Source organism: Glandiceps talaboti, chromosome 18 (genome assembly GCF_964340395.1).
Source record: "Glandiceps talaboti chromosome 18, keGlaTala1.1, whole genome shotgun sequence".
Lineage (NCBI taxonomy): Eukaryota > Metazoa > Hemichordata > Enteropneusta > Spengelidae > Glandiceps > Glandiceps talaboti.
This window is the reverse complement of record NC_135566.1, coordinates 10,926,463-10,947,524: the sequence shown is the minus strand read 5'-3', so window position 1 is coordinate 10,947,524 and position 21,062 is coordinate 10,926,463. Positions and strand designations below refer to the sequence as shown.

Sequence of the window (21,062 nt, the reverse complement as noted above, 5' to 3'; positions counted from 1 at the left end):
TTTTCACTGCAGTGCATTACTGAAAACATTATTACATACCTGCATACAAATGATATACAAATGAGGATTTGATCGTCCGCTACACATGAAATCGTGTGATCGTGCTGTATGATTTTTATGGAAATTTGCTGTTTCAGATAAATATATGTAATAATATAACAGAACTCCATGCCATGTAGTTCCAGTGTGGGTACTCAGGGGTATTTGCACTCATGCTTACAGTGTTTTCAGGTGTCATGGTGTTCTGTCATAACATTTCACAATAAAGACAAGATAAATACCCCAAGTGTTACTTGTTGTTTGTTGACTATTAAAAGCTGTGATTTTGATTTACATTTGTGATATAGTGAGGTATGCATCTCTTTTCTTTGTTGCTAACAAAAAAAATACTCCCCCCCCCCCCCCCCCCGGAAAAAAAAATACAACGAAAAAACTGCACTCTTTAGTGATTCTCACTTTTAGCTATTTGTAAACTTTAACAAATTGTCAAATATGGTAATTTTTTTCACATGTCGCACTAAGGTTTATAATCTGTAAAAACATGTTTTTTGTCTAAAATGTTCTTACTCATGGATACATTGACTGCTTTTAAACTTGAAGTCACTACATATTTGTGTGTTTTGATATTTCCACTTATGAGGTATACATTACATGTAGTATGGTAGTCACATAGGAAGTGATGTAGTTTTTGTAGTTGTAGTCAACCACATTTCTATACACATAACTTACAGGTAATGATGATCACATGGTGATCACATGGTGATCACATGACCTACAAGCTATGTCATAAATGTTTTGAAACAAGCATTCCATTAGCATTGTATTTTTCATCTGCTTCCCATCATCTCCCATGTGACTACATTTGTTTGATTAACATATAACTACCATAAACAGAACACATGCATATCACATGGTGGTCACATGATGCATAAAATGCATGTGACTGGCATGTGACCACAGTTAAGTTGGAATTGGCTTCTTATCCAGTAGGTAGATATTCCTTGCTGACCCAACAGCAATACGTGGATGGGCTCCATGACGATTATTATCCATACAATAAACTCCTCCTGGAAGATCCACTATTCTACCGGTTGTCTGTGAAAATGATGTTAGATATCGTCAATCAAATTTTTTGTTCGTTGTCTGCATGTGGGTAGATTTGTTGATAGATTTAGAAAAACGAACACATTTCATTTTGCTCAAAATTTCCACGCAAGGCTGTATTTCATACTATTATAAATGGAAAGACTGTTCAAATATCTTCACAATAACAACACTTATATCTAAATATTTGTATAAGACAATCAAACTTTGGACTGTTACGTTTACATTTCACCAGTCTAGTAAATTTAGGCACGAACAGAAAATTTGGCAAATTATACTATTTACAGTTATTGCTAAGGTTGGGGGACCCTGGTAATAGAAAGAGGGAAAGGGGTAAAAATAACAGCATTTCCCCATAGAGTCTACGGTAATTTTGTTTGGGAACCCAGGTAAAAATGACATGGGAAGATTTTACCTACTTACTACCCTTTGGAAAAACACTGTACTATCTCATCGATATCATAGGTTCTTCTGGGAATGTATCTCTGTCAACTACATCATGTGTCTTTGTCAATCTTTTAAAATTAATTTTGTTGTTGTATATTTAACTCATGTGCTTCCTGTATTTTTGTTGAGATATTTGATTATATGTATTTGTATTAATTTTTCTATGGTGATTTTTTCAAATGTATTTTACATATAGAGGATTCCTTTGGGAGAACAGTCTTGCTGTCAAAGGGAAGTATATTTCACCTAAAGCTAACTAAAGAATGCCTTACCTGTAATGTACTTCTGTCTATTACTCTTGCCATATTCTGTTCAGTACCTCCAACGGTAATGTAGTCTTTACCATGCCATTGTGAACAATACAGCTGAAGACAGATAACATGACCAGTGTTAGTATTGCATGATGCTATAAACCATGCCATTGTGAACAGTACAACAGACAACAAAACGTTGCATTATATAACAGTGCATTACTGTACAATGCAGCACAGTAAAATGGTGCAGCTTATTCCTTTAATAATTATCATTACATTACACTACATGACATTACATCACATTATACTATGCGTATTAAAGCGAAAAAAATATGGAATTGTACGCTATTCGTTCTACATCATGACAACGTGCGTCTATGTCATGACAACATGCATCTACATCACTGGTTATGTTGGGTTCTATTGAGTCAAACGTTCAAAATTGTCATTATTTCCCCTGATTTTCCTTCTTTATTACTGTCGGTGGTATAATTATGATATTTTCCAATATTTTCCTTCATTCAACCGGAAAATACTCATGACCTAAGGCCCCTGAAGGTCACTCGTATTTTCCTCGGCTAAAACAAAGAAAGATATTGGGGAATAACATCTAAATATATTACATTACGTTGGACTTTGAAAATGTCTGAAAGTAAAATGAAATATTCCAGCTCTTTTGTGTTCAACTACTACTGATCATAAACTTACCAGTGAGCTTGCAAAGTCTTGAGGTACATTCTTGATCAAAGTACCCATCTTGTAGTCCCATATCTAGAAAAAAAATTCATTCATCATACACCTCAACATACATAAAGCATGTATTTATGGTACATACCAGTACACCTAAAGACACACAAATATGTACCCGGTATGCACACATACACACATATGCACAGATTAAGCACACACACACACACACACACACACCCTAAGACCTCCACATATGCAAATATACACACACACATGCATGCACACACCCCCCCCCATACATACACCCAACACATACATACACACCCACCATCATTCCCCACACTCATACCTACACACACCCCAACAAACCTTCACATGCATACACAAACACACACATTTACCTATAAATTATCCCCCTCACACATCACCCATCCCGCCATCCCACCACCCCCACAAACACGCACCCACCCACATCCACACAAATTTACCTGTAAATTAGCCTCCTTCCTCCATGAACCAGTTACAATATGATTATGCTCCGCATCAATATCTAAAGAATCTCCACAAATATGAGGACCATACAGCTTCCTGGAAGAGTTTAAAATTGCTTCACTTTTTGTATGATGTCATGAAAATATTCATCAAAACAAAATGCTCTGTATAGTTATGTATGCATCATATCCAATCAGCAATACCCTTGGGGACGATTGCACAATGTCACACAAGCTCAAAAAGCGAACTTCATTCATTCAAGGGCAGGGAGTCTGGCATCGATGCGATTGCTGAACTTCATTTCACACTTCTGACCAAATTTTGAAAACTTTCACTCTTTCAATGACAACAGGTTATGTATTTACTACTGAGATGTTGATAAGTTGATAAATAATTTACTTCTAATGTGAGATACAGTGCTGGGTTTCAGGTAGTATTTTGATGTATTTCTTGGTTAACAGCTTCATAAGACTGGAACTTCCTGTTTACCATCATGTTTTAACATATTGTATCGATAGTAGTGGTGTGACCACTAATGTGTCAATGTCGCACTTTTGAATGGTCGTTTAGGGGAGGGCATTTTGTCCTAAACTAACAATGTTCGTTTGATGAGCTTGTGCATCATTGTATGATGGTCCCTTAGTCATGTGACTATTTTGGTGAGAACATGAACGCATCGGGTACTAAAGCAGTAGTACAATTTTGATAACAACGGTGTGTCTTAAAAAAGCTATTATTTATAATAACTCTCATCCCTTGTCAAAATACATGCATGTATCTATTCAGTATCATTCTCGCAAACCAGGGCTGTTATTTCTTCTGCGAACTTCAAAATAATGAGATGGCGCGTTTTTGACGGCCGTGGTTTGCGATGATGTTCAGTATATTCATTATCAACATACTGCCCTACCTGATGGAGTGTTGTACTCTAGTGTCCCAGAATTGAACCGTATCATCCCAACCTCCTGATACAAATCCATGTGGTTCTTGTGGATGAAATTGTACAGCAAAGACACGACATCTGTGACCATCCATTACATTCATAGAGGGACTGTAAGGAACAAATTAAAACCTTGATTGTTTCAGAATGTAGATTTTTAAAGGTGAACACAGGTGAGACTATTATGCCTAAGGGACCTACAAAAGTCATTTTCACCAATCTTGCATTGTGCAGTATTGCTGAAATCTATTTATAAAGCAGGTCTGCTAGTTTTTAAAAAGGCCTGCTATACACTGGTGCAAGGCATTATGGGAAGCACATACAGTTAGGAGCTTCACAGGTCTTCATATTTCATCAGCGTGGTTTCAAAAAATAGTTCAAGAGTGTGGAGCTTGGCTTCTACCTTTGATTTTCCAATTGCCATTGCTTGATATATGCAGGATTGGCAGTAATGTCTTCAATCTTTTACAACCCATAACACCAAAGTAAAGCGTTTTCTGTATGTACCACAATCGTTTATAGCATTCATATCAAGTGTAAAAGTATACTGTTCCATTTGCTAATTGACCACATTACAAAGGTCACATGCTAGGTTTGAACCAATTGAAACAGTACACTTTTACACTTGATATGAATGCTATAAACGAGTGTAGCACATAGAAAAAGTGCTTTACTTCAGTGTTACGAGTTGTATTTCATAATAAGCATGAGATATATACAGATAAGATGAAGTCGGCCTTACATGTGTTCCCCATTACAACTGGTAACAATGCAGTAAAACATTTGCATGATATATGATCAATTATTCCTGATTTGCACATTAAGATAGATACCAATACTGAATAAATAGTTTCTTGAGATATTTTGTCTAAATGAAATGAACTAACATGCTGCCATGCAGACATCAAATAACGTCCAAACATTGGCGCCCACATGTCTGCGTCAACTTGAAATATGTTTTAATGGTTTATTTCGTAATAGACAAAATGTAGAAAGAAACTGCAATCTTGCGATCTTAGTGTAGAATTGGTTTCTACGTGGTCGTATGAAATGAAGCTGTTGAATTGTAACTTGAAGTGGACTGTATATCTCAGTGTTTTTGCTAAGTTTGGGGAATCCCCGGTAACAGAAAGGGAGATTGGGTAAAAATATCAGTATTTCTGCATAGAGCCTATGGTAATTTTGTTTGGGAATTAACCCAGGTAAAATGACATGAGAACCATGGTAGATTTTACCAACTTATCGCCCTTAGCAAAAACACTGTATCTCATAGAACAGAAATGGAGACTGAGAAATATGACTGAGAATCACTGCTCATTAGGACAGGATTCTAAACTGATCGTACCTAGGCTCACAGCTCATCACAAGTTTCCTATTTGTTTCATCATAGACATAAATCTTATCATCTGAACCACATGTTACAAACTGAGTGGTATTCATGTTGTATGCAGCATTCAGGGTTTGTCTTGTTTCATGGATTGTACTCAAACAAGTACTGCTAGAAGTGTGCCAATATTTTACCATTCCTGATGCATCTAGAGAAAAGGGGAATACAAGAAAATTATCACAAAAACCAGAATGACTATGCAGTTTCAATTTAGGCAGCATGAAGTTTTTTAGACTGTACAATACGTTGTTTCGTCCACCCTCGCCGGCCTCCTCTCTCCAAGGGGTTAACCAACGTGTGAGGGCGGCCCATCACGGTGTACCTTACAGACTAGAAGATTTTAACATTCCACACAACATTTTGTGTTGTGAATTACACAAACAAAAATAACAGACACTGATAGTATGCATGTATATAAAATGTTCTGTTTGATTTCACTGTGAACACAAATGAACAGTTTTGTGTTTGAATCTTCAATGTCTCATCTAACAGTGACATTGAGTAATAAACAAAAGTTATATTCTGTTGTAGGTTGAGGGCGCTCATCTGGCAGAATGTAGTTTTGAGGTGCTGCAACTCAAAACATCGAGTGGACATTCCAGCCTGACAGGCATTCTTATGCATCAAATTCAGTGTCGTGTGTACTGAACTATTTAGAAGCACAGATTCTTTCCAACAGAGCAATTTGTACAGTTCAAAGTTTTGACATATTTTGTGAATTGACTTGTGCTGTCAAGTTTGTAACACATTTTATTATTATTATTATTATTATTAATCTTTATTTATTAATCTCGATAACTCCATAGGTTTTTAAACCTCTTTTCGTGGAGGTCGAGATACATCAAAATACAAAATAACAACACAATTAAATACACGGCAATACAGTGCACTACAAATATTCAATACCAAACAAACACTAAAAATTGACATTGGTGACAATCAAAAGAGGAATAAAATTTCAATAGACTATTTAAAATACATTTGCAAGGATGACAAAGATAACAACTACAACGGTGTTCTTAAAGTTGACTCACATGTAACCAAGATAATGTTCTTAGACTTGTCTCCATCTAGATGTTTTCTGAAATGTATACTTGTACATGGTAAACTGTTGTCCAAGATTTCTTGGTCAATTAGATTGTAGAGTAAAGCACCAGAGTCTGCAGAGTAAACCTGTCAAAAAAAAGCAAATCAAAACATTTTGTAAATCTGATAAACAACAACAACAACAACAACAACAACAACAATAACAACAACAACAACAACAACAACAACAACAACAACAACAACAACAACAAACCACCATAGTTTGAATATCTAGTTAAACACAAAAATAAATCTTAAACCATTAGCTGCAACTGGAATGTGTTTAAAACTGTTTTGCTAAATGTAATGATGTTGATTGTAATATCATACACCCTGCACAGTATGGAATCACCTGTGGATAAACATATTTGTGTAGCAGCACACATAGTATGGTGCAATATATCCAATTAAATTGATTTTTGGGTCCACACCTAAAAATCAGCACCCCCCAATGAACCACGATTTCAACTTTAACTATACTACTTTATACAGATAATAATTAACATGAAAAATGTCTAATTATTGGTATTTTAACAATTTTTTCCGTGAATATATTTTGTTGGTTCTTTGGATGAAAACTAATACTCTAGTTATAGCTAGTACAGATTTTAATACTTGGCAACCAGTTTCTGCCGACTTGAAGGGAGTTTTCTTTAAAAATTCCTATTTATACTGCTTCCCTGCATGGTATCTCTAATATACAGATTCAATGGAAGGATATTGCCAACAGTATGTGTTGATATCTCAACCATGACAAATGCACACTTGTATATTACTAGTATTACCAAGTCTGCACTAAACAACAAATTGATTATAATTGGGAAATTTATACACAAGAGGTTAAGTATTCAGTAGGCCAGATGAGTCGGACATCCATGTCAACAATGGATGAAAAATACTTTAATATAAAGCAGTTTTGATGAGTGTTTTTTTAAGAGAGGTAAGTATATAACCACTGGCATCTTACAAATCAATGTCGGCTAACAACAATTTGGGTGTGCAAGTTCCCTGTTGTTGTCCTTGGTGAAATTACAAAACTTAAGGACTGTGAGAGAGTAAAAATGATTATAAAAGGTTTTACCTTGACAGCACCGTTGGCTAAACCTACTGCTAGTAATGTACTACCTTCATTATACCGACAACACATCACATCTCCACTGGTCTCTCTGCACAAAATGAACACAGATAAAAACAACGAGTTTAATACATACACCATCACTGTTAACTATAATTGGAGAGAGAGAGAGAGGTTGATGAATTAATTTTTATATGAAATATATTCATTTTGCATGTCAGTCATGCTGCATAAATTAACCTCCTTCCCCCTTATAAATTTCAATTCATAAATTTCCAGTAGTCCACCAACGTAACCAGTGAATAAACCTCTATTTCTCTAACATTTGAAATACGCCTTCCTGTAGACTCCTTGTAACTTTACTTCATTCATTACAACATCAATCAATCTTCCACAATGTATTTGTGACATGAAGTCCCTTTTTTTTCAATTCCTATATTTACCATGCAAGAAAAATTAACACTTTACAAACACTCTTGTGAAATTGTTTCATGTTCGGGGAGAGGAATCCACAGCAACCATGCAGGAAGTGTTTGGTTATCAGTTAACTTCAAAGTGCCAGACAAGTATATATTGTATATTATATGTGTATACAATATGTAGCTGTCTGGGTATAAATCTCTAAAGTTCACACACACACATCTAGTCTCGGTTAGCCAGATTATCACCTCTGGGGCTCTTCTACGACACCACCCAGATGACAGTCTGGGGAAACCACATTTCAACTACCCCGCATCAGGAAGTCACACAGTACATTTTTTCCAAGTCATAAAAATGAGCTTACGAGGCCTGTTTGTTGTAATTTAGATGTATCACTCACTTGAAAAGTGATAACTTGTCGTGAAAGTACCTAAATCAGTTAGCCTACAATGTTGGACATGAAGTATTCCCCAGCATGCACTGCTCTAGGCACTACTTCCTGCGTGGGTGAGTTTGAATCTTGTTTCCCCATACTCTCACTTGGGGAGGTCTCATAGGCAGAGCCCCCAGCAGCGAGAGTCTGGGTAACTGAGACTAACACACATCATCATGCAAATCCACTGATTCAAGTTTCATTATCAGTAAGTGGCAATACTGGGTTTTCAAACGGGGGTGGGAGTGGCGGGTGGGGGTGGTTTCCAATCACCACAGAGATATACATGTACATTGTACGGTCTACCTAGGATCCAGTTTAGGTGGATGGCATTTACTATATTGTGAAATGACACAAGAAAAAAAAAATAATTGCAGTACATGAAATAAACAAACAATCTTCCTTACACTTGTCATGTGTATGCATGTATTGAATCATATTCTGTAAACCTGGAAATTTTCACTAAAAGAATTATTTTTGCTAATTTCGCTAGAAAACAAAAACGCAAAAATAAGTAGTGACTAAAATGTCTTCTTACACATTAACACAATGTACCAGTCTGGTATTTTGAGAAATTGGTCTTTGAGAACTTGCTGAAGATTGTAAAATTGCAAAAATTTTGTAGTAGTGAAAATATCTAGGTTTACAGTATAGGTTAATTTATACCTGAATACACATCATGACGAGGTCAGCAATAATAAGTAATATTTGGTATGGACTTAATATTATTTTTCATCATTTTCATATCATGCCAATGTGAACAGCTACATACAAGTTTACTCTACATGTACATGATTCAATATACTCCAAGATGTAAAACATTGGGAGTAATTCATATACTGTTATGATAATAAAATAGCCCCCTTCCCCAATGCTCCAGTTACACATCATTAAAAATACAGAAAAGTTTACAACCTGAACTCACTTCAAATATAAAATGTGTACATTGATATGGAGAAGTATTAATACAACTTTAAAGCCTGACTATTTATATTAAAGTGGCCATATGGATGAGAATTAGGTATTTATTTTGGATTTCTAATTTATGAACTATTTAAACTTTGTGTTCTACTTGAAAAAACAGTGTGAAATAACGTAGACCGAGTCCTTGCTTGTAACTCAAGAAATTGTGAAAAGATGCAAAAAGTGTAAAAAAAAACCAAAATAATAATATTGTAATGTTTTGCAATTTTTTATGTTACAAACAAAGATTTGGTATATGTTATTTCACATTGTTTTTTCAATTAGAAAACCATAGTAAAGTTGTTTTATCAATTAAAAAATCCAAAATAAATACCCAATTCTCATCCATATGGCCACTTTACACATGTAAGAATAGTGATCGGAAACACACATCTGACTTCAAGTTGGAACAAAAGACAATTTACAAATGAGTAATTTCCTTGAATGTAGGTATCCATAGCAACATGATTGTCTTCACTATTGATAGCATTCACGGTGTCTCAGATGTCTCAGTATACCCTGCAACCAAAAACGTTGCAGGCTCTTGAATCAAATCTGCTAGTAGTTCCAATTCAGGGCATACATAATTTATCTGTGTCATTGAATCGTACACTAGCTGAATTAAGCCGAGTGATTTAGTCAAAATATACTTGGTAAATTATGTACAACTTCATGATGAGATACCCTATTTTCCTCACAAATAAAAAAAAATTCCATCTGCTAAGAGTTGTTAATCGTATAAGTTTCCCAGTAGCAGCTAGGGTTTAAAAGTCAGTTCTTTCCATTCTACTGTAAACCAATCCATCACTTTAATTCCCACTTTCATTCCACAATACCGTACGGTTTAATGGTATTCCACGACTTCCTTTTCTCAGTTGCCGCCTTGTGTGGCAATTTAATTCCCATTAAACGTACCCCAACTAAAGCACTTATAGATCTTTCATAAGAGCTGAGAGACGACGGAACACCACATTAAAGCTGCCCATTCTCATTACGTTAGTTATATTAAGCTATCAAAATCTACAAATGCAATCTATTAATAATGGCCTTTAGTGACCTTTTCACCAAGTTCAATTTTTTTTTTTCAAAACGAACAGAAGCAGTACCAGGAAAACTCTTTCATGTTGTAGCTGCGATGTCGAGTGAAATCCTTACCAATGTTATGCACACGACTTGCTATTTTCTATCACTACACTATATATCAGTGTTACTGCCACAATTTGCTGTTACCATGGTAACCATTATGACAGTAAATACATTATTAAAATTCCCCACCAGGTATTTCAATAATTAGATAAGTTTTCCAGTCTCTTGAGAGTACATCTTTCATCACAAAAATGATTACCAACTGTATTAGTAATTATATCTTTTTACAACGTTGAAGCATCTTCCATTTTGATTTGCCAGAGGGAATATACCTCAAAAATATAACAAGTAAAAATTACTCTTTGAGAACTAGCTGAAGACTTTAAAATCGCGAATTTTCTAGTGCCGAAAATATCTAGGTTATCAGTATTTTGCAATCTGTGGAACTGAAGATGTATGATGTCTAGAGAGGGAAACACACTGTAAAATCATCTCATTCTGTTGTTATCAATTGGTAAGAAAAACCTAGCAAAACTTGACTCTATATATAAAAACTGAGAAAAACTGCAAGGTCCTAAACACTGATATTTTTCTATGTCAGTGAAGAAAAACAGTAAGGATAAAATGCTCACATCATTGCAATTGGTTGAAAACAACAATTATGAAATTTGTTATTAAAGAAATAAAATGGAGTACTTTTGCTGAGATTGTCTTCAAAATTACCAGACTGGTACATTTGTTTTCATGTACAAGAAGGCATTGTAGTCACTATTTAATTTTGTGTTTTGGTGTTCTAGAAAAATAAACGAAAATAAATCATTTATTCAGCAAAAATGTCTAGGTCTACAGTATTGTCAAACTAGCGTAATTTCATCATGCTATAGTTTAGGTGAAGAAACAGCACTCTTAAAGTACAACAACATTCGGAACTTTAAGATGGGTGTATAACTACACATACTCAGAGTTTTCCCTATAGGCATGGCACTTACGCAGTAGTCAGTTCCACCCCTAGCCTTCTTGACAACAATAGTTATCAATTTACATTAGCTATAATGTTTAGGAGAAAGAATGTTCATGGCCTCTGGGTTCATACTTAGGAATGAAAATTTCTCCTCACAGAACCCAAAACTATATTTTGATTCTGAAAGTGGACATTTCATTACTATATTGTTATACTGTACTGTCAATCATAAATTTGAATAATATTTCAACTTTTGATGGTTTATCAGATTTGATGTTATAGCGCCCCCATAAGGTAGCATACTGTACATGTTTACAGATTGACAGGTGTATCTCAACTGAACCATTTTATGTTTATATACGTATACATGTATCTTGACCCCAAAAAAATGAGGTACTAAAAAGCAAAATCTTTCATATTTTGGCACTTTAGCCTTAGTATAATATAACTGTGCCTTAAAGCTAAGGGAGTATTTGTTTGAGTAACAGTCACTCCACCTACGAAGCATGCAGGAAAATCTTTGGAAGACACCATATGGCAGTGACCTGAGTCTTAAAAAAAGTGTGTCAATGCCCACCATACTTTACTGTCACGGAATCAACAATATTTATATGTTGCCATGGAAACCAACTCATAAGAAGTTAAGACTTGATAAACCTGGATGTTGAACATCGGTAGTAATATTTCTCTCTCTCTCTCTCTCTCTAGAGACACATCCTCTGCTGTATGATTCTGTAACCATGACAACAAGAGATGACGTACACATACATGTAACTCTTGACTAATGCAAAGGAGAGGTCGAGTGTTTCAATAAAATTAGTCAAAGTGAAACGAGATATACTATATAATTAGAATACGCGATGAGGAAATGGGCATGAATAATTAAATTGTTTCCATGACAACACAGAGAAACAAATGACTGTTATTTGGTTTTCTTTTACATGGAAATAACTATTACGATTGTAATGTATTTTGTATTCATGTCAAGTCAGTGGAATCTGATGTCCAGTAAATGAACTAAGGAGAGATATACAGAACTGTCTTTAAAAAGGAATTACTGTATGATTACCATATGAAATGTACACAGTTTAATGAGATATATACAAGAAGATACAAGTCATTTGATGGCACTACATGAAGCTGTAAGCCACCAATTACCGGGGTTTTTTATGAAAAGAAAATAATTATCTGTGCTACTTGAATCCTGGTTCTACTAGTATTTACTAATGGTACTCTACAGTGGCTGAAATAATTTCTATGCTAAAATTTTTCCCTCACGTGTATTAACTATTATACATATTAATAGATACTTTTCATGTTCATATACATCACTGTTGTATGTATTATACGTGATCATACATACATACATACATACATACATACATACATACATACATACATACATACACACACACATACATACATACATACATACATACATTATACATACATACATACATACATACATACATACACACACACACACATACACATACATACATACATACATACATACATACATACATACATACATACATACATACATACACACACACACATACATACATACATACATACATACACACATGCATACATACATACACACATGCATACATACAGTATAAAATATTCATTTATTCGTTCAATTCTTCATACTTCGATTTTTTTCTCTTCTGTATCTCTTTATTTTCCATGGGGAAGTGGCTACATTGAATCTTCAATGCTTATCAAGGTGAAGAAATTATAGTGCAATATGGTAAATTTTCAAATTTCATGTGTTTACGTGACACTTTCAATATCACTGATATAATCATATTGGCCATGAATCTTTGACGCTTTGGATCAACACATATGATAACCTGCAGGTGTTATCCTCAATATTTCAATCTTTTCACAACATCATAAAATATCAAACCATTGTGCAACCATTTCAGCCTTGAAAAAGACCTATTTTTAGTTCTTATTCCAATGAAAATATGAAACCCTATCTGTGTAACTTTTGTGTTATTCATAATTATTTTGCACAGAGATGGGAGGGAACCTGAACAAAGCCCTTTATTTGTAGTACGCATTGACGTCATATTCACCCTTGGATTATTGAATGTGGCTGAGATAAATGACAAAAAAGTCTATCATCACTTTTGACATTTCTCATGGTTAGTAACTTAACTGGAAAACATCAGGATAAATGTCAGTGTGTACATAAAAAAAAATGTCCGGATGAATCGACCACATGTTGCCAGGTGAATCTACTTGTACCACAGGTTGATATGATCACTGACTGTGACTTTACTACAGTCATGCAAATGGTATCAGTACTGAGCTGAGAGAACGTGGTCATAATTATCATTATTTTTTGTAATTGTCACCGCAATGCAGTGAAATGTATATTTTTCTTTTTGCATTTACTGATATATATATACAATGTAAAGACTTATTTTAGTCCATGATATTGAAAGCCTTGAGTGTAAAGTCTGTGTTCTATAAACTTCAGTATCTTGTCCATTTATAGCCTATAACTAAAGAAGCCTCCTAAAAAAACTCTTTAAATTTCTCCTAAACTGCATATGATGTGTAAGCATGCATGACTTTGTAGAATTCATCGTCATCTGTGTAAAACTCAATGCATACAACTATGGACCACTTGGTATTTAGGATAACTACATGTATGTCTCAACAGGGTTACAGTTAAAGGGGGAAGCCATTCCAGGAAATAAGAGACATTTTCATAAAACATTGGTTCTGGAGAGTCATTTCATGATTTTACATCACCTGCAATTATTTGCAATTTCAGAGCAACATCAAGTCAATCTTGTTCATGTATAAGGTATCTTTGCTATGGGCTACGGCATCATGGGAGGTAGCAGAAATACATTATTCAATGATATTATTCAAATCATGGCATTTTGTACTCATGAATATTCAGTGTTCAACCATTGAATGATGTATTTCTGCTCTCTCCCATAATGCAATAGCCCAAAGCAAAGCTACCCTATAAATGTATAAGATCAACTTGATGTTTCTGTGAATCGTAAATAATTGTAGGTGATGTAGAAGTCATGAAATGACTCTCCAGAACCGATAGTTTACGAAAAATGTCTCTATTAACTGGAGTGGTGTTACCCTTTAATTAAAGCACACTTTGTAAACTCTACATACTTTGTTGGCACAATACTTGTCTTGTAATCATTGGAAACAGTTACATGTACAAGTGTGTAATTACATCTGATAACAACATCTCGAACATACTATGATAAAGGCCCATGTGTCAGTTCCTGGTTTTCACATTACTACCACATGTACTTAGTGGAGCCACAAGGAACAGAACTATTCATTTTTTTGGGAAAATTTGTTGGATATTTTTCCCCACCTACTTTTCATACAAATTGGACACAGGCCAAATTAAAGAGTATATAATGGCTCTGCCAAACAACTTTCATTTTTTTCACCTAATTTTGATCCTAATCAGACAAAAGGCCAAATTGAAGGGTATATACAATACAAGAATAGTCAGCTGTCTTTTTTTGGAAACTTGAGTATATTAAATACAGTTTCAAATTTGATCTCTGTCTACATCATACATGAGTTATTGAAAAATGTACATATTGAGTAGAATCTCTGCCTGAAAGGTTTTGCGATAAATCATTTACGTTTTATATTTGAAATTCGTCAAAACCAAAATGCTGTGTTCAATCAATCTGACAACAAATTGCATTTCAAGAGATTATTAATGGGTAGATACAAAAATATGTCTGCTCATTAATATCAATAAATGTGTCCAGTGTTTGATCAGTTCTGAGAGGATATGAACAGAAAAGATTATTCTGAATGGTTTTTCAATGAGAGAAAAAGTAGTTCAGATATATTTCATTTATGAATTAAAGGGATATTATTATTCAATAACTTTATGATGTTTGGAGATTGCTCTTGTGGCCATATGGATGACAAATTGATATTTATTTTGGATTTTTAATTCATAAAACAACTCTACTATATTATTATACTTGGGAAAAACAATGTGAAATAACATATACTAAATTCTTTTTTGTAACTCGGTAAATTGTACATACAATAACACACTTTTTATGCAGTTTTAGCTTTTCGTAATTTGTTAAATTACAAACACGAATTTGGTCGATGCTATTTCAAATTATTTTTTTTTTAAATAGGAAAACATGGTCAAATAGTCTTAAGAATTAAAAATCCAACCTTTGTCATCCATATGGAGGGATACAGTCTGTAACTTTATGGTGTTTCACTTTGGTGGTATCTTTTGTTGTAAATTAAAGGGACACAGTCTGTAACTTTATGGTGTTTGGAGATGACATTTGTTTAAAGGGACACAGTCTGTAACTTTATGGTCTTTGGAGATTACATTTGTTTAAACTAGAATTGAGATGGACATGTTTCACATTTTAGTATCTTAGCTTTATCACAGATGACCAGTGCGAAGTGGAACTTTACTATAAATTTTCATCAGCTCAAAAAAAACCCCAAGAACTGTTCAAACATTTTAAATTCTTGCTGTAGTAATCATAACCCTAAGCATTCTAAACATTTTAACTGTGGTTTGTGTCAACACTATACTATATATTCTAATCTAACCACACAATTTGACGGTATTGATGTATTGATTACATACCCCATTCATAGTTTTATTCAGTTTGCTTTTTAATTTCACAAATGTGAAATCAATTACCTGAGTCTCTGAGATGACTAATATCAAAAGTAAACAGTTACTAAAATGCTAATATTGATCATGTAAAATTATACAAACTATACAGTTGGCTGTATACATAGATTTATGTAAAACGTTCTATTTATGTACACCTAGAAGTGAATAGCTGTATTCCACAAACACACACATAGGCCTGTAGCCTAGAGACTTGGCTATTTGGCCCAGCATACCGTCTCAAACAACAGTTGTCTAAGATGAATAGCAAAGTCTCTGGGCTAATGGGCTAGCTGATCTGAATGTCTTGTACCACATTATTTTGGTTTCATATTAAAAATTTCAAATGTTGTACTTACAGAAACACAGTTTATTCATAACCACAAAATCTATAGCATAACACAGCTTATGTACACTGAATGAAAGCATAATTTTGGAATACACCTGCGCACGCCTCGTAATGTTTTAACATGGAATTTATTTTTGAATTTTTTTTTATTGAGGTTGAAGTTAATGTCATGCCTGCTGAAATACATTTGCAAATACTGTCTATTTAATACCATTTTTATATCCATTAAACTTGTTTACTGTATAAAAACACAGAAAGTGTGATTATTGATGAAGTTAAATCTCTACCAGCAAAGTACAATTTGTTGTAGAAATCATACAATACACAGTGACACACAAGGTTATCATTATCTGATTAATCGTCTCATCTGACAAAACTTACAGGGCCATAAATGTTGAGAATTCCTTTATTTTAGGGTTACAAGCTCATAAAACTCTCATTAAGAGCCTGATATCTTCCACTAATACCAGTAGTTTCAAAGTGTTATTTATACTACAAGAAGAGTTTATCTGAATATATAAGGGTAACATAGGTGTTCATGTACTGATAACAGTTCAGCCAAAATAAAAGAAAAAAGGAATTGTTTCTGGTTAGTGTGCACATCACTTAGATACCCTCACTTTGGTCTCTTTTTTTGTATTTGTATTTGGGAAACACAAAAATAACCCTCCCTACTTCAGTGAAGACAACTGCAGAGCCAATCATGAACAAGCAAATGACATCTGTCTCACACACACACACACTTGCTTTAAAGTACTAAATAAAAAGAACAGTAACTGTCATAAATACATGTAGTAGACTACATGCAAGTGTGTTGAGAATTTAAAAAAAAAAAATTATTTAATCATATAACATTTTTTTAAAATTTGACACGGTTTTGGGTAGGCTGAGTACAGCACAAGAATAACCTACATGTAACGCCAGCCTCATACTGTGTGCATGTTTAAATTTGAAAACACTGGACTTGTCTAAGTCTTCCATTAATACAAAATTAGAGGACTTGGGAAGGCATTACATGTAACCTTTCAGTTGCTAAACAAGGTAAGGTGTTATTCTGGCAGCCTGGTGTGAGCACTGAGCTTGCAGTTACTAACACATGCTAGTGAGTAGTTAAGAGCTTGCCTGCTACTCACCAAGTAGGAAAGGAATTTTTGAGATGTGAGTTGAAAAGTTTTGGATATAGGTAAAATTACAAATGAAAATATATACATATTTATTCAGCTTTGAAGACAAAAATAAGAAACATGATATAACTGTGATCCAAAATGTCAACAAGTGTTTTTTATGACACAACCTTGAAGACTGAAAACATGATACTGCAATCCAGATGAAGAAGGGTGTTCTTTGCAACACTGACCTTCACACTCTGTCAGTTAGCTTACTGTAGTATAATTTACTTTAAATTTGCAAAGAAAATACCATTCAATTACAATTTTGCAAAAAATTCTTCTATATACATACATGTACTGTTGTCTGTCTCACAGAGCATATTTTAAAAGATATAAAAACAGACTACAGAATTCAAGTGTACTTATTTGTTATTAATTATTAATATCTTATTTCAATGTAATTGTACAACAATAATTTAGCCTTTTTTTCTCAATATCCACCAGTAGTACATCACTTCTATCGTCTACATTTGTAAAACTAATAGTCTCATATATTTCGTATGTACACAATATATTTTTAACTTCGTGATAGGTGAGATAAATGCATACTTTCTACACAATATTTCACACACAAAAATTCAATATGGAATAAATATCCCTTTACTCATGCAAAAAATAACATCGTAAAATCCATTTCTGTGATTTTGAACCTTATTCTAAAGAGCCTGTACAAGTAAATTTAGTAGTTTTTAGTCAATTTTATTTTAACTTATGTACATGTAGGAACCATTACCAGAAATATTGACCAGGGCAACTCAACATCAGATAATAAAATATTCTTTACAAAGAGAAAATTCCATGTAAATTACAATACAAAAGAAACTAATATATTCAAATACTTGATAGGTAGAAAAAATATTTTCACATAAAAAACAACAACACGCCCGCAAAGATGAATAGCATTATGAAAATGAAAATGTTATTATCCTCAGCATGAAATGTTACATAAAATTTGTAAACACCTGTTCCTATGGGACTTCCTCTCTACAAAGCTGTAATTAATTAATTATACATGAAGAACAAAACACAGGTGATATCTTTCACTATGTGAAATATAGGTTAGTTCTCCTTTTAAAATTTTGTATGTTAAAAATTGTGAGATTGAGAAATAAGTGGTTATTTAAAATGTTCACTGGAAAGTACTCAAATACAAAATACTAGAATTGTACACTGACTACCAATATTTACACTCACTGTCTCAGGCTGAAAATTAGACATCATATGAAATTTAACATATTTATTATCATATATGATAAATCTTCATATTATAGTAAAGAATATTAAGGACACTGCAAATTGTGCCTGATTTCTCCCACTCTGTAGTTACCAGGGTTCCCAATCTGTCACTCTATGAAAAGTTTACGTATCCACCTTACCCAACCTATACCTGACCATCATCTCCCTCCAACCTTACGCAACATATACCTGACCATCATCTCTGTCCAACCTTACCCAACCTATACATGTCATCAACTTGACCATCATCTCTGTCCTGGGGTGAGTACTAGACAAGTACCACTTTTGACTTTCTATGATCCCAAGGAAAGAGAAATGTGATCATAAGTAAAATAGTTCATGTATGAACTTTGCACACAGTATTAAAGGTCATGGTTTATTATAGTGAGGTGAGGTTTTGAAAAATAAATTACAGTAGCTAGATGAAAATAGAAAACACAACCTCTCCCAGCCCAATGGGCTTATAAGTCACCTTTTAAATATTTACAAAGTAACGAGGGAAAAAATACAAAAAATTCTGAATAGCATATTTATACATGTACAATACATTAGTGTTAACAGTACAATGTAGATGTGATCAAACATGATTTTTCATACAGTATTTCTAATTTGAAATTATATTTTATTTGACTTCTGTAGGAAGCCTTATGTGTCTCCTCCCTCTAGTGATCTTGTCATCTCCAATTCTACAAAACATCTTTAGTGTGATGCACACAGAATACATGTAGATGCACATCAGTCAAAATAACTCCAGCGAGCAATAGTTCCAGGCCATAGTCTCTACACAAATGGGCAATATCACGTCTTGTGGGCAAATAGTCTATTTAAAGAAGGTCACATGATGTGATTCTGACCAATGACAGCTTGTGTATAAGAACGTTGAGGTGTAATAAATCAGAATGTAGGTCATGACTTGTAACTTTGAATCAATACATTGTGTACGTATGTGTCAAAATCTGAGCCTGCAATGTGATGACATTCAATAGCTTCTTTGTTCCACAGACTTTGTTGTGTGTATGTCCGTGTATGATCAGTTGGGGGGTTGGGTGGTGTTGTTGATATTTGTAATAAACAGTCTGTGCAAAGTTTCTTATCTATTTAAATCGCTCTTGGGGAGCATACAAATTTGCATAGTCTTGGCGATCACTTTATGTTTTACCTATAAATGTAAAGAAACCAATTTCATACTCGGAGTGAGACTAAATCTCTGGAAAATTGTTCTATCCTAAACTGCTGTTTTCAAGGTTTTGATGTTGTTATTTTGTTTTTGTTTTTCACATTACACAATTATAATGCAATTTGACACTCCATGGTCACCCCTTCAGATGAAAAGAATGCAAAGTATTTATTTCCCACTTTGCAACTGTACTAGCTAACGGTGTTTAAAGGTCACAGACAGATTAGTACAGATAACCTTACTTTAAATCTTAATCAACAGGTTGCTGTATGCAATTCTTTGGTCCCAGTACCGGGTATGCTACTTCAACTTGTCAAAATTTTGATTAAAAAGTTTGCATTGTCTGAAATTATAAATTGCATGAAAATTTTATCATCTATCGATTTTGTAAAATCAGTATTTTTGGGTTAAGGGTGGCGAGTGTGAGTTCCCCAGATATTTTACGGGAGTTCCCCCATCAAAATTACGGTACATTGTATAAAGGAAATTTCTACAATTTTTAACAGATTACCCTCAAATGTTACCAGGGTTCCCAAATCTTAGTAAAATACGGAATAAAGTTTGTCCAAAATTGTTTTCTGTCCAAATGTTGCTTTGTAAACACAATTCCCATATATTAGCGCTGTGGTGGTACTTGATAGTTATCAGAACAATGATGGAACACTGAAGGTTTTCTTCCAAGGGTATAAATATCATACAACTATTAGTATACTAATCTACTCCTTCCAAAGGTTGTTACAGTCTGTATTACCACAGTGTGTCATGTCATCCTATCTGCCAGCAATAACTGTGACAGAAAAGCTTGAATGTAAGGTTGACTGGCATGACATATCTTACAAGTTGACTGTCTTAAGAGAAGTCTGATTAGGGATGTACAACATGGCGCATAATACAGTCTTCAAGGTTGTTGACTGGAGTTCATCTTAAAACTAAAACTTACAGTGAATGTAGAGGACCCATGCATGCACTGTAGTGTTATAATGCAACAGAATTTTCACTATCAATACATTCAATGCAATGCGAAACTTTTATTACCCACGCGAGAATGAATGTTCGTTGACTCTGAGTTCATACTAAGTAAGGAAAAATTCTCCTCACAGAGTCAATAAATTTCTTAGAAG

The 21,062-nt window shown here is 34.0% G+C and overlaps 1 protein-coding gene across 1 annotated transcript in view; it reads right to left on the bottom strand.

Annotated features, from left to right (window-relative positions):
* Window positions 1-417: 417 nt before the first annotated feature.
* LOC144449476 (uncharacterized) overlaps window positions 418-21,062 on the bottom strand; it is a 29,765-nt gene continuing 9,120 nt past the window's right edge. Inside the window, exons 2-9 of the mRNA XM_078140013.1 lie at window positions 7,482-7,566; window positions 6,349-6,487; window positions 5,273-5,462; window positions 3,898-4,038; window positions 2,984-3,083; window positions 2,514-2,576; window positions 1,824-1,916; window positions 418-1,095 (exon numbers count right to left, since the gene is read on the bottom strand). Of these exons, the coding sequence (XP_077996139.1) occupies window positions 961-1,095; window positions 1,824-1,916; window positions 2,514-2,576; window positions 2,984-3,083; window positions 3,898-4,038; window positions 5,273-5,462; window positions 6,349-6,487; window positions 7,482-7,566 (946 nt within the window). The 3' untranslated portion in view covers window positions 418-960. The remainder of the gene's footprint in view (window positions 1,096-1,823; window positions 1,917-2,513; window positions 2,577-2,983; window positions 3,084-3,897; window positions 4,039-5,272; window positions 5,463-6,348; window positions 6,488-7,481; window positions 7,567-21,062) is intronic.